Consider the following 18,146-nt stretch of genomic DNA (forward strand, 5'->3'; position numbering starts at 1 on the left):
GTAACTGAACCATGGTATTTCATCCTAAATATGAAACGTTAATGGAATTTTATTATATTAATGTAGGCATAACTTACTGCATTAAAGGGGACCTTTCTCCATTTGTTAACACTCCAACAGAAACTACTCCTAAACACTCCAATCGATTTCAGACCCTCAGATGCGAATTGAACTGAGACCAACTCGAGAAGTCGTCTTTTGACCAAAGGTACGGTTTGCTAAAAACGTGCATTGTTAGCACAAATCGTCCCGATGTAGTTTGGTGATCAGATGTCTCTGTACAAATCAACTGTTTATAATGGCTTCTTCTTCTGGTAGATCCCTACAAATTATTTGCTCACAACGTACACTCAAAACTGTAAGAGACATAGCTGTGTGCTTTGCCAGTTTAAACTTTTTAAAGATCATTTTTTGGCATTTTTGCTTTAATTTGACAGAACAGTAGTTAGACAGGAAGTGATGTTGAGGGGGGAGGGGGTTGGTTGGATCAGGAAACATCCACGAGCAGAGACTCAAGGCACAGGACACCCTAAGCCTGCTCCCCCCCGGACGAATAATTTGTGTGTTGTAGTGGAGGAGGTTAAATAGAAGTGGAAAAGCTTATGTGATACGTACACCAGGAAAAAGCATGAGGAAGATTGCCGGAGTGGACAGGATGCTGACAACAAGAAGCCGTGGAAGTTTATGAAGGTGATGGAGTTCCTCGCAACATCAACTGAATTTCGAAGGTATTAACACTAACATTACATAGCTGAATGAGCTATACCAAATGTAATGCAATGACATTAAACAGTGATTAGCATGAAAACATGGCATGATCTCTGTACACTTCAAAATATTAGTTTGTGTGAATTATTGTTTCTGATGTAAACTGAATTTATCTTAGCAGTGTTCACAGCAATATTTCTGCTGAAAGCATGGGTGAAGTGGTTGACCAAGTGGTGGTCCAAAATGATGTGAGTGAAAGTGAGGAGGCATCAGCAAGCACATCTTCAGGATCATCCATCACCAGCCCAACGGTTTTGAGGTCCAATGTAAACAAAAGAAAACGGTCAGAGACGCCAGACTTTTTGGAGAGGTACAGGGAAAGCATGGAAGAGCAGTGCAGAAAAGAGAAAGAGGAGCACAGAGAGTAATGAAAAGAGCAACAGAATGATGAAAACTACTTGTTTGCTCTTGGCTTGATACCAACACTAAGGAGATTGTCCCCAGCGCAACAGTCTACAGGGGTTTACATTCAAGAAATATAATTGAAAATGTCTATTTCATAAATGTTTATTTGCAATATTGTTCACTTGTTTTATTGACATTGAAGGAACGTATTTTAAAATAAAAATTGTAGTTAATTCATAAATGTTTTTTCACTGTTTGCACCATTCACTGGCAGTACTGTGTAAAGTATGTCGCAGCAGACAAATCATAAAATATCACACATGCAGCGAATTTGAGAAAATGTTAACAGAGAAATTGCTTGTAATTTTTTTTGGGATTAAAAATACACATTTTCAAAATGACAGAACATGTTATATCAAAAAATATTTAATTTGCTGTGGTGAGTGCTGGTATATTAACTGATGAAAGAATTGGATGCAATAGATTTGATTAAAAAATATTCAAGTTCAAAGAGAAATTGTAAAGAGAAAAATACAAGAAAAAATATATACACATATACATAAACATGTGTATGGATATACAGTGAGGTCAATACATATTTGATCACCCTGTGATTTTACAAGTTCTCTTACTTAGAAATCATGGAGGGGTCTACAAATTTCAGCATAGGTGCATTTCCACTGTGAAAGAGAGAATCTAAAAACAAAAATCCGTAAATCACATTTGTATGATTTTTTAACAATTTATTTGTGCATTACTTATTTGTCTTATACTTATTTATTACAGTAATTCACAAATAAATCGTTAAAAAAAAATTCTTGTAATTTTCTCTTTACAATTTCTCTGTGAACTTGAATATTTTTTTTAATCAAATCTATTGCATCCAATTCTTTCATCAGTTAATATACCAGCACTCACCACAGCAAATTAAATATTTTTTTTGATATAACATGTTCTGTCATTTTGAAAATGTGTATTTTTAATCCAAAAAAAAATTTACAAGCAATTTCTCTGTTAACATTTTCTCAAATTCGCTGCATAATGTGTGATATTTCATGATTTGTCTGCTGCGAAATACTTTACACAGTAGTGCCAGTGAATGGTGCTAACAGTGAAAAAAACATTTATAAATTAACTACAATTTTAATTTTAAAATACATTCCTCCAATGTCAATAAAACAATAAAACGGCATACATGACATGAGGTACTTAGAAATGTAGATTTCTAAATGGGAATAGTGAATATCGCACAAATTTACAGTTTGATTTTATCTGTTGTCCAGACCATGGTTCACATGGTCGTATTGCCAAGCAACTTCTCCTGCTGGTGAGTTGAAGTACTCTTTGTACAGTTCTCGGATATTTTGTGCCTCCACAGATGCTTGCTGCCCCCTAAAACATTGTAGTGTTTGCTCACAATCATGGGCATCCTCTGTGGCATGATCCCGGTCATTTCCATTCGGGTGTAAATAATTGCAAAATGCACAAGCAGCTTTTACAACTTTGTCAACAACAGTTGGTTGAACCTGTAAAGTTCTTAGGAAAACCCGGAAGCGTTGGCTGAGGATGCCAAATGCATTTTCAGAGATGTGCTGTGTGTCCGAGACAAACGATAACTGAAAATTCTCTTGTCTGTGGGGAGGCGACGTCTAGGGAATGGCCGGAGGAGGAATGACTTAAAGGGATGGTTCGGAGTAGAATTGACTTCATTGCTATGCACTCCGAAGCCCATCTAAATACCCCATCCAAAGTTTTTTTTTACCTTAGTTGAACATTTATGGAGATGTTATAGAGTTTTTCGAATTGCTTGTTACAGCAGTACTTGGTACATGTGATGTATCTCGTAAATTGCACCACTAAACGTGCAAGTAATCTTACCAAACTTCTACAGTACACTGTCAGAAAAAAGGGTACGGTTGGGGTGCATTTGTGAACACTTAGGGTACAAATGGTGAAGTTGTACCCTCGATGGGTCATAGTTGCACCTTAGAGTACTCATATGTACCATTCAGGGGTAAAAAAGGTACAGATATGTTTCCAACTGCCAGAGGGTCCACGTTTGTACCATTTAATCCAGTGGTTCTCAAAGTGGGGTCCGTGGCGCACTTCCTGGGGGTCCGTGGAAAGTTTGCTACAAAATATAATCAATCCCAGAGAAAGTGCTGGGACAATCGTCATTACTCCCGCGTGTGAAGCGTTAGACCAATGAGATTTCGGCTTTTACATTACGTCAATCTACGGTGACGCATTGCTGCCACACACTTATTTTTTTCCCACTCAGCTATGTCGTAATAACAAGATCTTTTCTCGTAAAAACTACATCTTTTCTCGTTAAAACGACATAATTTTCTAGTTAAAACGACATTTTTTTCTCGTAATAACGACATATGTCATAAAAACGATCTGATGTTCCTGTTATAGATGATGTGATTATATTATGTGAGGGAGCTAACCGTTTGTCCTCGCTGCCTTCGCCACAGTCCTGACCTAAAGGAGGATGCACGCTGCTGGAGTTATATAGAAATACACTGTTTTAATAATTTTTATGTAATTGTTTCAATTGTAGTGTCATTTTTATTAGGATTAATCTCCATACTAATCTGCCCTCAGACCCAGAGGATTTAAGATGATCAGATCAAAACTGTTATTTTTGACTCTGAACTTGGAATATTATTTAGATGAAAGTTTGATTTTACAGAAAATGTAGGCCTAAATAGTATCAGAAATAAATAAGAAAAATGTCACACGTTTGATCGTGTTATGATGATGATTTCGTTCTGTTTAAAAAATGAAAAAATAAATGATTTTTTTTTTTCATGAAAAGAGTGCTTATGCTTTAATATTTGTCCTTGAGCGGCCCTGAAAAGCCACTTTTCAACTCAGCCTGTCTACTGTCTATCCCATCATGCAGAATACATGTTCGTCTGATGTACCGCTCTGAAAATTAGTCATAATAACGTTTCTTTGCAAGTCTCATATGAAGCGCAACACTGCACTTCTCGGGTCGGCGGCACCAGCGCGATCCCTTACATTGTGATTACAGAGGAAAGAAACATAAAAGTTTGCTTTATTTTATGTACTTCCACAATAACAACAAAACGTTACAAATTGCCTTTGTAAAAAACAGGGTGCGCTCTCGCAATTTATGTCTATGCAGCTTGAAAGGTCTACGTCAATAAAAGAATCGAAAACAAAATTGTGTTTATTTAATTCGTATAAATCCAACAAGAGGTAGTGTACAGTCTTTAGTACAGATTTGTGGCTTGATTCAGCTAAAGATAAATTTAATAATGTATAATAAATAATTTATAATTTGTATATAATCATACTAAGTATCAAGGCCACCCAGGCATGTTAAATTAATATTCAAGCAATAAGCTCCTGTGTTTTACCCACGAACAAAAATACGAAAAATCGAGCTTTTCGTTTTTCCGTTTCTCAAGCAAAATGAAATAATAATAGGCCACTCAAATTTTTATTATGCTTATTATTATTATTAGGCGTATTATTATTTTTATTATAAAATCTTAAGATAATCAAAACTATTAATTCTGAATAATTGACTTTTTGATTGATTTAACAGCAAATCGAAACACGAGCAGAAATAAATATAATTCATTATTATGAATTCATTATTATTATTATTATTATTATTATTATTATTATTATTTCGTTTTGTTTGAAAAAAGGAAAAACGAAATTAAGCTAGATTTTTGTATTTTTGTATTTGTATTTATTCTGGATGATGCGATAGACAGCAAAGACAGGTTGAGTTGAAAAGTGGCTTTTCATTGCCGCCCACATAATTATTAAAGCTCTCTTTTTACCCACAGACAAAAATACTAAAACTGATTTTTTTTTTCATTAATTTTGTTCATTTTTGAGACAGAACGAAATTATTATTATCATAATACAATCAACCCGTTTGTCATTTCTCTTTTATTTCTTTATGATCGTATTTCAATTTTCTGTAAAATCTAACTTTCATCCAAATAATATTCCAAGCTCAGAGTCGATTATTCAGAAATAACAGTTTTGATCTGATCATCTTAAATCCTCTGGGTCTGACGGCAGATTGGAGATTAATCCTAATAAACAAGCCGCTACAATTGAAACCATTACATTAAAATTATTAAAACTGTGTATTTCTGTATAACTCCAGCAGCGTGCATCCTCCTTTATGTCAGGACTGTGGCAAAGGCAGCGCGGACAAACGCTTAGTTCCCTCACATAATATAATCATATCATCTATAACAGGAATATCGGATCATTTTTATGACATAATATGTCGTTATTACGAGAAAAGATGTTGTTTTTACGAGAAAATATCTCGTTATTACGAGAAAATATGTAGTTTTTACGAGAAAAGATATCGTTATTACGAGAAAATATGTAGTTTTTACGAGAAAAGATGTCGTTATAACCACATAGCTAAGTGTGGAAAAAAATAAGTGTGTGGCAGCAATGCGTCACCGTACCAATCTGCCAAAACATTTCCCTCAGATTTTAACTTCACGTCTCCAGCTAATGAATGAAAGACAATTAAACCGGCACATTATGATTAGCACTCCCCCCGCTTTAATTCTGGGCCAATAGAAACTTTGTTGTTACATTACGTCAATCCGTCAAAGCACTATAAAAACGCTAACCTAACGTTACTAGGCTAGAATCCACAATGGATAAAATATTTAAAAAGAACAAGTATTGATAATCCCAAATTGGTGCATTGTCATTGTATTTTATATCTGAGCACTATACTTATCCTTAGCAAACATCTTTTGCACTATTTTCATTGTGTTCCAATGTTTCTGCAGTGTTAATTGTTAAACTTGGTAAACATACTCTCTTTTTATTGCCTGTTACTGCATTGGTGCATTGTCATTGTATTTTATATTTTAGCACTATACTATCCTTATCAAAAATTCTTTTGCACTATATTCACTGTGTTGCTGCAGGGTTAATTTTTACTTGTTTTTACTGAAAACAGCAACATTTTTACTTTTCATTGTTTTAACCATACTTATTTTTATATGAAACAACTTTAAATTAAATTACATCCATCAATGTAATGTGGTTAATACCACAGATATGCTTATTTATGTTAGAGCTGATGAAATTGTAATGAGAATATTGCTTGTAAATTAATTACTTTAACAACAAATTGTTTATTTTTTTCTTACATAAAACTTTTTTCTCCAAATGGATGATTGATTTAGCTGTCTAAAGGACAAGCACATATAAAGGCTTAATGTCAAGCTCTGGGGGCTTTAAAAAAGACAGCTCAGAAAATCTGGGATTAAAGTCCAAAACATGACCTGAAATAATCGAACAAATCTATTGGGGTTAAAGTAGTTCCATAAATGACCATTTAAGTTCATACAATCTCACTCATTTGACCCAGGTTCAGTGAGTCAAGATAATTTGATGTGCACGCTTATTCTTAAAGCAGTCCTTATTGTCAATTATAGATCAGATTGATCCACCATGACAAATATATTTGTACTGTTAAATACATTTGAGATGTTTTCCTCAGTGTATATTCTTCATAAGAATATGTAAATGTTAGAAAGTCAGACAAACATCCATTTTGTTGTCAGGAGAGAACAAGGCTTACACAAGTAAATGAGCGCTGATGCATGCTAAGCAGACAGACCACAATATAATAGCTCGATTATTCTGAGGAAAATATACATTTTGCTAAAATATGTGTTGTTGGACATTAAATGTGACACATGCAGTATTATAAACCATAATGTAAGTGTATTTTTGTCATAGCAGTAAATGTAAATCAAACATAAGATGGTTAAGACAGTCCTAATTACTAGCTCAAATGAGTTAATCTCTGTTCCTCTTCCCAATTAAAATGTAGGCTGTTTACTATTATTTCATTTTTAATTTAGTGTTTTAAAGACTAGAGATAGAAGGTACAGCTGTCATAAAACCAGAGAGAAAGGCTGCATGGCTAGAAACGTCTGATCAACTGAATGTGCAAGTAGCATATATCTTAAAACAACATAATTACATTTTGGGCACGACACATAAGCCTTGTGTTCTTTTTAAGACCATTAATGCTGCTCTGAATACTTTGCCATCAACCTGTCTAGAGTTTTCTTTCGATATGAGTGAGAAATGCTTACATTTATTTTATTGATAAGATTGTTACTGAATAATTTGCATACACAGTTATGGGTAAACAGTGTACAATATTTAAAGGAAAAAAAGAAGATAGAAAGGGAAAAGCAAAGAAAAGCACAAAAAACAACAACAACCGCAGTGTGGTCTAATTCAAAGCAATATTACAATACCAGCATGTAGACAGCTAAGGATACATAGTGGAATTACTGTATAATAGGGATGCAACAATACAGTTAGTCCACGGTTCAATACGTACCTCGGTTTTTAACCACGGTTTTCGGTTCGGTTCGGTTCTGATATCTTGCCACTTCAGTGTGGGTTTTTTTGGAACAAATTAACAAAATACTCCTGTAAACATCTGCACACTAGATAAAGCGTGGTTTAGTATGTGTCAGTTTAATTTTTCTTTTGAGAGAGGTATAATTTTTTTTTTTTTTTTTACGCAAAATAGAATGGGTTTCATTCATACTGGATGCCAGAGGGCGCCCTTGTGCATAAAAAAAACATGTGATATGCATCAAAGTAGTAGCGCTAATAACGTTCCGTTCCATCTTCTCTAATATGGATAAAAGCATCGCTATTGCTGTAACTTATTAAAAACAAGATATAACGGTAAACGTTTTGAATGATGAAATCTAAGGACAATAAACACTCGTCTGCAATAATATATGGTTTATCTGTGTTCTTCAAGCCATCTCAGGTATTTTCATAAGCCATTGCTAATCGACATACATTGAATATGAGTTTAGAATTTCGTCTGCCTCATTCTGTGATGAGAATCCACATCAGATCACAACGTAAGGAAGTTATTTCAAACACTCGACTGATGTTGTGAATTAAAAACAAGTTATAATGTTTTTGTGACTTGTTTTTATAACTTTTGTTGGACAACAGGTTTAGAAAGGCTTATCATTGCATGTCATTAGAATGGAAGATGCTCTGCGAGTTGCGTTATTATTTTCAAAGATAAGAGGGGACGCGTTTTCTCATTTCAGCACATGAAATCGTAGGCAAACATACAGCAAATTCCAAGAGAAAAAAAAGGAAGATATTTAGATGCAAAACCGAAAAACCGCAATTCACAAGCGCGTATTGAACCGTGGATGTCGTACCGAACGGTTCAATATTATATTGAGTATTGTGACATCCCTACTGTATAATCAATACCAAGGCATTTCAGAGGACTTTCCCACAGCTGTCGTAGACAGGTATGTGTCCTTACCGGCAGCGTTGAACACTCTTATAGTGGCAGGGTAAATGAAGGCATACTTGAATCCTGTTTCCCGCAATCTTCGTCGGGCCTCCGCCGTCTCCGCTCTCTTCTTCTGCACGCCAGCCGAGAAATCTTGAAAAAACGACACTTTTTTTCCCTTCAATACAGAGGTCACCCAAACGTCTCGCTGCTTCTAAGATCAGTCTTTTGTCTTTATAATTGTGCAGTCGAACGATCACGGGTCTCGGTCTCGGATTTTCACCTTCGTTTCTCAATGTGGTCGGGATCCAAGCCTCAAAAAAAGCTATCGGGTCGCCCCCCTCAGTGCCCTCTTTGAGACCAACAATTCTGATATTCTGATGCCGACTTCTATTTTCAAGGTCTTCTATACATTCAAGTGCTTTTTGCAGGGATGACTCGATTGATCCAAGGCGCATTGAGCTGTTAACTTGATTATCCTCCAGGTTGGATATTCTCTGCTCGGCCTCTGTAACTCTTTTGATCATACTGTCCAGCTTGCCTGATATCTCGGAAATTGGATCGCGTATCGCCTGTAACTTCTTTTCAAGAACAATCGACACATTTTCGACCCCCAACTCATTTAATTTTTATGCAGATGATTCTCAGCTTTATCTGCCTTTGAAAAGGAAAGATGCAAAGACCATAGCACCATTGTTGGACTGTCTTGAAGACATTAAACCTGGTTGGCCCTGAAAATTTTTTTAAAGTTTAATGAAGAAAAGAAAAGTTGTGGTATTTGGATCCAGGGGTGCTCATGACTCTTCTCAGTTGGATCTTGGTGTTTTAAGATTATATGTGAAGTGTTATTATGGAGTGAAAACTGGATAAACAGGTTAATTCAGTAATTAAAGCTAGTTGTTTTCAGTTGAGGCAGTTATCCAAAGTGAAGTCATTTCTATCTTTTAGTGACTTTGAAAGAGTTATACTTATTTTTAGGTATTAACCAGGCTTCTCACACATTGCAGTTGGTACAGAATCCTGCTGCTCGTATGTTGACAGGAACACACAAACGAGAACATATTACACCAATTCTGGCACCTCTCCATTGGCTTCCTGTTCATTTTAGAATCGATTTTAATCAATTTTGGTTTTAGTGTTTAAATGGACTTGAATATTCTGACTTAATACAGCTATACACTCCAAATAAGAGCACTTAGATCCACTGAGTATTTAGCATGGTTAAAAACCAGGGGACCTAGTCTTAACTCTCATACTGTGTTAAAAGCCAATGAGTAAAGATGAGTTTTAAGTTTTTATGATTGTCTTGTCTGTTTGACAGTGGTGTGAAAAAGTGTTGGCCCCCTTCCTGATTTTTTTTTTAAATTTTAAAGTTTGTCACACTTTAATATTTCATATCATCAAACAAATTTAAATATTAATCAAAGATAACACAAGATGCAGTTTTTAAATGAAGGTTTCTTTTAATGAAGGGAAAACAAAATCCAATCCCACATGTCCCTGTGTGAAAAAGTGTTTAAACATAACTGTGGTTTATCACACCTGAGTTCAGTTTCTCTAGCCACACCCAGGCCTGATTACTTCCACACCTGTTCGCAATCAAGAAATCATAAATAGGACCTGCCTGAGTGAAGTAGACCAAAAGGTCCTCAAAAGCTACACATTTTGAGATCCAAAGAAATTCAGGAACAAATGAAAAGGAAAGTAATTTGGACCTATCAGTTTGGATAAGATTATAAAGCCATTTCTAAAGCTTTGGGACTCCAGCGAGCCATTATTTACAAATGGCGAAAACATGGATCAGTGGTGAACCTTCCCAGGAGTGGCCGCCAGACCAAAATTACCCCAAGAGTGCAGCGACGACTCATCCAAGAGGTCACAAAAGACCCCACAACAACATCTAAAGAGCCTGCACAACTGCATGAAAGAGACTGGGCAAGAATGGCCTGCATGGCAGAGTTCCAAGACAAAAACCACTGCTGAGCAAAAAGAACATAAAGGCTTGTCTCAGTTTTGCCAGAACACGTCTTGATGATCCCCAAGATTTTTGGGAAAATACTCTGAGGGACCGGTCAAGACAAAAGTTGAAGTTTTTGGAAGGTGTGTGTCCCATTACATGTGGCGTAAAAGTAGCACATCATTTCAGAAAAAGAACATCATACCAACAGTAAAATATGGTGGCGGTAGTGTGATGGTCTGGGGCTGTTTTGCTGCTTCTGGACCTGGGGTACGTTTCCCAAAAGCATCGTTAGCTAACTATGATCGTTAGTTCCATTGAACTCTATTGGTAACGACGGAACTTTTGGGAAAGGCACCCCTGGACGACTTGCTGTGTTAATGGAACCATGAATTCTGCTGTCTACCAAAAAATCCTGAAGGACAATGTCCGGCCATCTGTTCGTGACCTCAAGCTGAAGCAAATTTGGGTTCTGCAGCAGTACAATGATCCAAAACACACCAGCAAATCCACCACTGAATGGTTGAAGAAAAACAAAATGAACACTTTGGAATGGCCTAGTCAAAGTCCTGACCTGAATCCTATTGAGATGCTGTGGCATGACCTTAAAAAGGCGGTTCATGCTCAAAAACCCTCCAATGTGGCTGAATTACAACAATTCAGCCAAGATGAGTGGGCCAAAATTCCTGCACAGTGCTGTAACAGACTCATTGCCAGTTATCGCACACACTTGATTGCAGTTGTTGCTGCTAAGGGTGGCCCAAAGAGTTAAGTTTAGGGGGCAAACACTTTTTCACACAGGGCCATGTGGGTTTGGATTTCCTTTCATAATAAAAAAACTTCATTCAAAAACTGTATGTTGTGTTTATTTGGTTATCCTTGATTAATATTTAAATTTATTTGTTTGATTGATGATGATCTGAAACATTAAAGTGTGACACATGCAAAAAAAAAAAAAAAAAAAAAAATCAGGAAGGGGGCCAACACTTTTCCACACCACTGTATGTGTTTATTGTTTTAAATTAAGTATACTTGTACAGCACTTTAATAAACACTTGTTGTTTTTAAAAGTGATTTAAATTAGATAAATAAACTTTGACATTGACCTAACAGGTCAGTTTAACAGCCCGTTTTTTGATTGGCTAACATAATTGCCCCCTTAATAAATCCTCAGAAAGAATTGTGTGGGGATTTTATCCCCTTTTCTTTTTTTCACCGTCTCTCTCTAAATTTGTTGCATTTTATTCCCTAGGAGACAAAAATTGTACAGGAAAATTAAGATTAGTCTGTATATAGATTATAGATATATATAGATCCTAAACTCTGTCATTAGATTTTCTAGATTTTTTATTTATTAATTGTATAACGGCCAGCCTAAACTCTGTAGGGTACCGGCTGAGCAGGATGTTAATTGTTTTGTGCCACTAAACTGGGGTTAACTTTTATTCCTTTTTTTCCCCAACTTAGACCTAACAGCGCTGAAATTGGAGAGGGAGGTACTGAATGAAACTGAAGATCAGTTTGAGAATCTTCATGATTTCGTATCTGGAGAAAAATCTTTTTGTTCCTTACAGTTTGAAAAGACTTCTAAACAAAAAAGAGCTCAAACTACAAACCTTGAAGTCCACCAGAAAATTCACACTACGGAGAACCCTTTTACCTGCAAACAGTGTGGAAAGAGTTTCACTCTAAAAGGAAGCCTTAAGACACACATGAGAATTCACACTGGAGAGAAGCCTTACACATGCAAACAGTGTGGAAAGAGTTTCGCTCAAAGTGGAAACCTTGAAGTCCACCAGAAAATTCACACCATGGAGAGTCCTTTTATCTGCCAACAGTGTGGAAAGAGTTTCACTCAAAAAGGAAGCCTTAAAATTCACATGAGAGTTCACACTGGAGAGAGGCCTCACACATGCAAACAGTGTGGAAACTGTTTCAGTCAAAAAGGAAGCCTTGACAGGCACATGAAAATTCATAATAAAGAGAAGCCTAACAGATCCCCTTAGTTTAGAAAGAGTTTCAAACAAAATGTATAGAATGGAGCATTCTAATTCACATTTTAAAGCATTATGTTTTGTCCATAGTACACTTTAAGCTCAGTCCAACACAATATAGCTAGTTGACACGGTAATGCATAAAAGCGCAAGGAATAATATGGATTATGGACAATGCGTTCGCTCTGTCTACAATGTAAGAACTTCACATTTGTATATCATGAATTGAAAAGAGATCTCACAGGAAGTGCAGTTTTTTGGTTGAAGCACAATAAAGGACATTGTTAGCATTTTTAACATCACCGTTTCGGGTTACAACTACAACCCTTGTTCCCTGAGAAAGGGAAGGAGACACAAGGACATACAGAGACAGGCTCCTCCCTCCGTCGTTTCCACCTTAGACTCTGTTCATCATTCTCTTCCTTGTGTTGTTCCATCAGTGCAAGGGTGCACCTTCCAGAAGGGGGATGATATGCCAGGAATATGGACCTGTTTTTGTTTCTGTGTGCCCTTTTTTGGTCGCTTTCCTTTCCTTTAGTCTAGTTAGTCATTCTGTGCACCCGTGTTCCCCAGTTACCCCATATATTAAAATCAAAGTCTGTGCATTCTGTCTCTGATGGGTCTCTATCGTCCAATATGTGTGTCTTCCCTGTTCAAGTATTTTAGCAATTTTATTAAGCACTGTCAACCCCGCCATTTGCGATGTCCGAGACAAATTACTACTCTGAAATGCGTCTGCTTTACTTACTGCTCATGAAGAACCCACTGCCAGATTCAAATGCGCAGTATTACGTCACAATAACAGAATCTTTATCATAAATAGAATGTTTGAAATCTTTGATCTTCAGTTGAAGCATCTGAATGACTCTTGTGCAGATTTAAGCCTCAGAGTTTCTTAAGACACTCACTCAAATAAAAGTTTTCTTTCCACTTACAGGTGAGCGCTAGGGCCCCTGCAGGGCTTTGGTTGGTTGGTGGGTGCAGGATGTCCCTTAAGCGTCCTAAAAGCTGGGTGTGGTGTAGTGTGTAGTGTTTGGTGGAGGGTGTGACACAGTCATTGACAAAAGGGGTGCGGGGCTGTATTCTCTCCAATCAAATGAACAGGAATGGTTTATAGGAACCCCACCTGACCCTGCCCTTCAGATTAATAGTTGTCAATCCCTGTTTACACCTGTTATAAACCTTTTTTGCAACATATATAGTTGATTTATTTGTTAAAAGGCAAGCATATGAACAAATAATATAATGAAGAACATACATTTCCTTAAAATTATGACAGTTCACTAGTTTACAAACACACTAATATTCAAAGAAATAATAAAATCACAAAACTGAGTTAAACAATCCTTGTGTTGAATCTTTTTTATAAACTGATCATGAATTTACTAAAGCTGAGATACTAAAAATGAGATGTGTGTGTTTAATAGTTATGCTTGTTCCAACAGGTTGAAGTCCCCATTATATCAAAATATATATATATTTTTTTTTTTGGCTTTTAGTATGAATACGTTAGCCTTACATTGATCTATAAACTACCTGTCTGTCATTGTCCCCATCTTTGGTTTTCATTCACTAGCTGTCCTTGCATTTTCCTCTCTGTTTTTTTCTCTCCACATCAGTCCAAATTTTCTGGTTTCTCTGTCTCCAGTTGCCCACAATGTATGTTAATAGTGTTAGCCAGTTTGTAGATTATGTATTATTATCTGTATCTATGTCTCACACAAAATTATACATTTTGTTGTTGTTAATTTTTATTAATCTCAGATTTTATATGATTAGCTGGCTTTGGGCTAACCAACAATTTTTGATCTTGATCTTTATGTAGTTAATATGCTTGGCTTAAAACTTTAATTCTTCTATACTCTTAACTTATGATCTGTCTCTGCCTTCTATGTACCATTCTTACGGTCTATTGTAACAATGTGCAAAACACACCAAAACACACTGATTGTTAGTGTCTTTAGTATTGACTTTTGACTTTGCTGCAGAAAAAATAGTACATATCTCTGCAAAACAGGATCTCAGCCTAATTGAAAAGCACCAGACTTCATCAAATCATCAAAGAGGCTTAATTCTTGATTTGTAAAGCTGTGGATCTTCAGCACCATGGACAGCAGCCGATCCAGAGCTCAGAGCAGCAGTGGATGTGACGACTACCAAAGCAATAACAGACATCCATGCATTCCAGTCAAGACTTTGTTTGGTTTACTGTTGCATTTTCCAAAATCTTGATATGGGAAGGTATAATACTTTCAAACTTAGCTACTAATAGTTTTTCATTAATGAATTCAGTTTTGTAAAAAGCATAAGCAATATCTGTTAAATAGCAAGGTTTCTAGGCAGTTCTGACATGTCTTCAATGTTGAGAATTTTCTATGACAAGGTGAAAACGTTGTTGTATAGGGGTGACCAATACACGTATAATTCATATAATTATTTACAGGTAGAACACAGCAACGAGGCAGAGGTCAGACTAGTGAAGCACGTCAACATGGTCCGCTGTGAGCCATCCAGCTGAAGATCCTGAACCTCTTCATGATTGGCATGAAATGAACTGGCAGCACACCTTTTCTTCACTTCAATGATAATACAGCAAGGCCAGCCAGTGACACTGACAGGCTGTACAGAAGTCTGCCCTGTATTAAATCACCTCTTGTCCAAATTCTGTGAACCGTATGTTGCAAAAATTTGCAACAATGCATCAATATGCATTGATGAGAGGATGCTCCTCTGGCGCGGGCACCTCACTTTCAGGGTGTACAATGCTCAAAAACCCAGTAAATATGAATAGAAATTCTACATATTGTGCAATTCTAAAACGGTACTGTCGAAAATGCTGGCAGTTTCTGGCAACTTTTTAAAAGAGTTTAAATACTTTTAACATGTCTTATCAGTACCTTAGAAATGTTTGCACTAATGCTGTGCACTAATGTAGGTTTTGCAACTGAACAAAATACATCAGGTGTAACCTGTAAAAACTATTGGTTAGTAATAGATACTGTCACAGTTCTGTTTTTTCATTGGTTTTTCCCCATTTCTATCTGTCTGATTTGGTTGTGCCCTCTTTTGCCCTCATCCCCGTCACCTGTGTGTAATTATTGATCATCTGTGTCACCTGTGTTGAATTATTCAGTCACCCTTTATAAGTCTGTCTTTGTTCAGAACACTGCCGGTCTTCGTTTACGTCTTGATGTTCTACGTGTGTGAATAGTCCTGGCTGTACCTGTTTTGAACCATTTGAAGAGTTATATATTAAATATTGTTGATCGTGATCCTGTCTTCCGTCTCATCCCTTCAGCACGCAGTACACTTGTAACAGAAAGACCGACCAACAACAGTTTACCCGGCACCTTTTCCTGCGTTTCTTTTCTGTTTTTTGTATCAGTGTTTTATTTTTTTTCCCTCATGGATGACCCCAACGTCTTCATCATCCTCCTGAAGTAGGGGAAACGCTCTCTCAACGACCAAACCAGAGACTTCATGGTCCTCGCTCCATCTACGCACTACCCGGACAGCTGCCTATGCACGTTCTTCCGCAACGGACTTAATGACAACATCAAGATGCAGCTGTCCGGGGAGGGTCCTCGAGAGAGCCTCGCCGGATGTATCGAGTGGGTACTGGCTGTGGATCTCCCTGGACTGTCGGCTTTGTCGAGAAGGACGCCAGCCCCGCTCATGACCCAGAGAGCAGCCAATCATCGCCCCGACATGCAGAGCGTGAACCCGAGCGCACCGCGGATGAGGGATTAGAGCCGCGAGCGACAGAACCGGAGTCCTCTCCGGCTGATCAGGTGCGTGAGCTGGATTCTACATCTGTGACGGTGGATTGCGACGTGGAGCAAGTGAGGGAAATTGAGAGCCCTGCCAACTGCAACACCGCTGGGGGTGAGATGGAAAACTCTGGGGACCTGATCGACTTCCTTTCTGAAATCGAGGAGTATGAATCATGTGGTTTAATAGACTTTTTCACGGAGCCACTGGCTGACATAAACTGGAGTCGGCGGTCCTTCCTCCACCATGGCTCCTCCCTCCGTCGGCTCCACCGTGGGCCGTCATCCTGGCTATAATCTGGGTCCTGCTCTCCTGCTTCAGGTCCCTCCTGTTTCCTCCCTGGCTCCTCCCACAGTCGTCGCCCCCTTGGACTGTCCTGTTTGCCCCTTGGACGTTTGTTCTGGTCCTCCTCCGTGGGTTGCGTCCTCCGCCGGAGCCCCCTCTCTCATTGACTCTGGTTTCCTGGTTTTCCGCCCCTCTTGTCTGTTTTTGTTTTTCTAAGGCGTGAGGATGCGCCTTTCCGGAGGGGGGCGTATTGTCACAGTTCTGTCTGTTTTTCATTGGTTTTTCCCATTTCTATCTGTCTGATTTGGTTGTGCCTCCTTTTGCCCTCATCCCCGTCACCTGTGTGTAATTATTGATTATCTGTGTCACCTGTGTTGAATTATCCAGTCATCCAGTCTGTCTTTCTGTTCAGAACACTGTCGGTCTTCGTTTACGCCTTGATGTTCTACGTGTGTGAATAGTCCTGGCTGTACCTGTTTTGAACCATTTGAAGAGTTATATATTAAATATTGTTGATCGTGATCCTGTCTTCCGTCTCGTCCGTTCAGCACGGAGTACATTTGTAACAGATACATTGAAAAAGTAGTATTTTTCAACATTTTTAAAAGATTCAAGATAAAATTGAATCCCATTAAAATCATGTAGAAATGATCCTACAGGACATTTATGCCTTGTCCTGTAAGACAATTCCTAATGGAATCCAAGGAATGCTTCCAAAGGTGATAGAAATTCTAATTAGAATCCTTTGTTTTATGCTTTATGTAAGGGAATATTTTGCAGATTCTGAAAAGGAGATGTAAACTGTTGACTTTAACTGTAGTTCCTCACAAATAGTTCTTGTGAATTAGCTCATATTTCCCTTTTGACTAATTATGCTTACAATTATCAGATGCCAGAATTAACTGTAGCAGAATTAAATATCGCCATCGACTAATCTGTTAGTCCAGCGAACATTCAGGTTAATTTCACAGCAACTCTAAGCAATGATATTTTCTTGGCTGCAAAAAATAACATTCTTACAGTTTTAATCCATTGAAGCCTGTAGCTTGATCAGAATCGTAAAGGGACATTAATTTACAAGACAGAATCAGAAACCCATGTAATTTGTGCACAAGAGTTTATTAAGTAAGTACTAACACATAACTAATCTAAACGTACAAACATACAATCACTCATACATGGAGGAAGGTCAAGTCAAATTGGATGAATGGAGCCAATAGAAAAACAAGAAAAATGAGCCTATGAAAAGAGTCAGTTAACCACCTGAATGAAACCATCAGTGCCATTTTACAATGGGGTTTACAAATATGTTTGTTTGGTTAAATGTATGATACTTGCATTGCCTTTGTCATTGACGAGTGTCTGGATGCAGTTTTGGGTGAAAGTCTTGATGGTTTCAAGGTTTTGGAATTGGGATCACGTTCTTCCAGGTTTGAAGAGCGATGAGTTCCAAAGGTGTCCTGACTCTGTGGTGATTGGGAGTTTCTTCCAAGGTGGAAAGTGAAGAAGAATAATGAGCTGAGTAAGAGACCCAGCTGAAATCATGTGAACTTTGGGGAATGAAAAGACAAGGCTGCAGGGCCTGGCACAGGCTTAGGGTTCTGGAGAGTTCTAGCTCATTTTCCTCATCTTCCTAGGAGTTCAAGGCCTGCCAGGCGCAGATGCATCGGCTCTGGGACTTATCAACCAGAAGATAGCA

At 37.6% G+C, this 18,146-nt stretch overlaps 1 protein-coding gene and 1 pseudogene across 1 annotated transcript; one reads left to right on the plus strand and one right to left on the minus strand.

The window, feature by feature from the left end:
• LOC141332957 (uncharacterized) overlaps positions 1-18,146 on the minus strand; it is a 100,265-nt pseudogene that overhangs the window by 23,507 nt on the left and 58,612 nt on the right.
• LOC141333354 (uncharacterized) lies at positions 918-12,986 on the plus strand. The gene is made up of 3 exons (XM_073838338.1): positions 918-1,132; positions 8,926-9,014; positions 11,865-12,986. The coding sequence occupies exons 1-3, from the start codon at positions 918-920 to the stop codon at positions 12,401-12,403; spliced, it is 843 nt and encodes a 280-aa protein (XP_073694439.1). The 3' UTR covers positions 12,404-12,986.

The sequence above is a fragment of the Garra rufa genome, chromosome 4 (genome assembly GCF_049309525.1).
Source record: "Garra rufa chromosome 4, GarRuf1.0, whole genome shotgun sequence".
NCBI classification, from domain to species: Eukaryota; Metazoa; Chordata; class Actinopteri; order Cypriniformes; family Cyprinidae; genus Garra; species Garra rufa.

Bases quoted from the DNA above. Each gene is read 5' to 3' on its own strand.
- LOC141333354 (XM_073838338.1), top strand. From the start codon at position 918: ATGGGTGAAGTGGTTGACCAAGTGGTGGTCCAAAATGATGTGAGTGAA. The intron at 1,133-8,925 runs GTAATGAAAAGA...ATTATCCTCCAG, and splicing joins GAGAAAGAGGAGCACAGAGA to GTTGGATATTCTCTGCTCGG. The intron at 9,015-11,864 runs GTAACTTCTTTT...TCCCCAACTTAG, and splicing joins AATTGGATCGCGTATCGCCT to ACCTAACAGCGCTGAAATTG.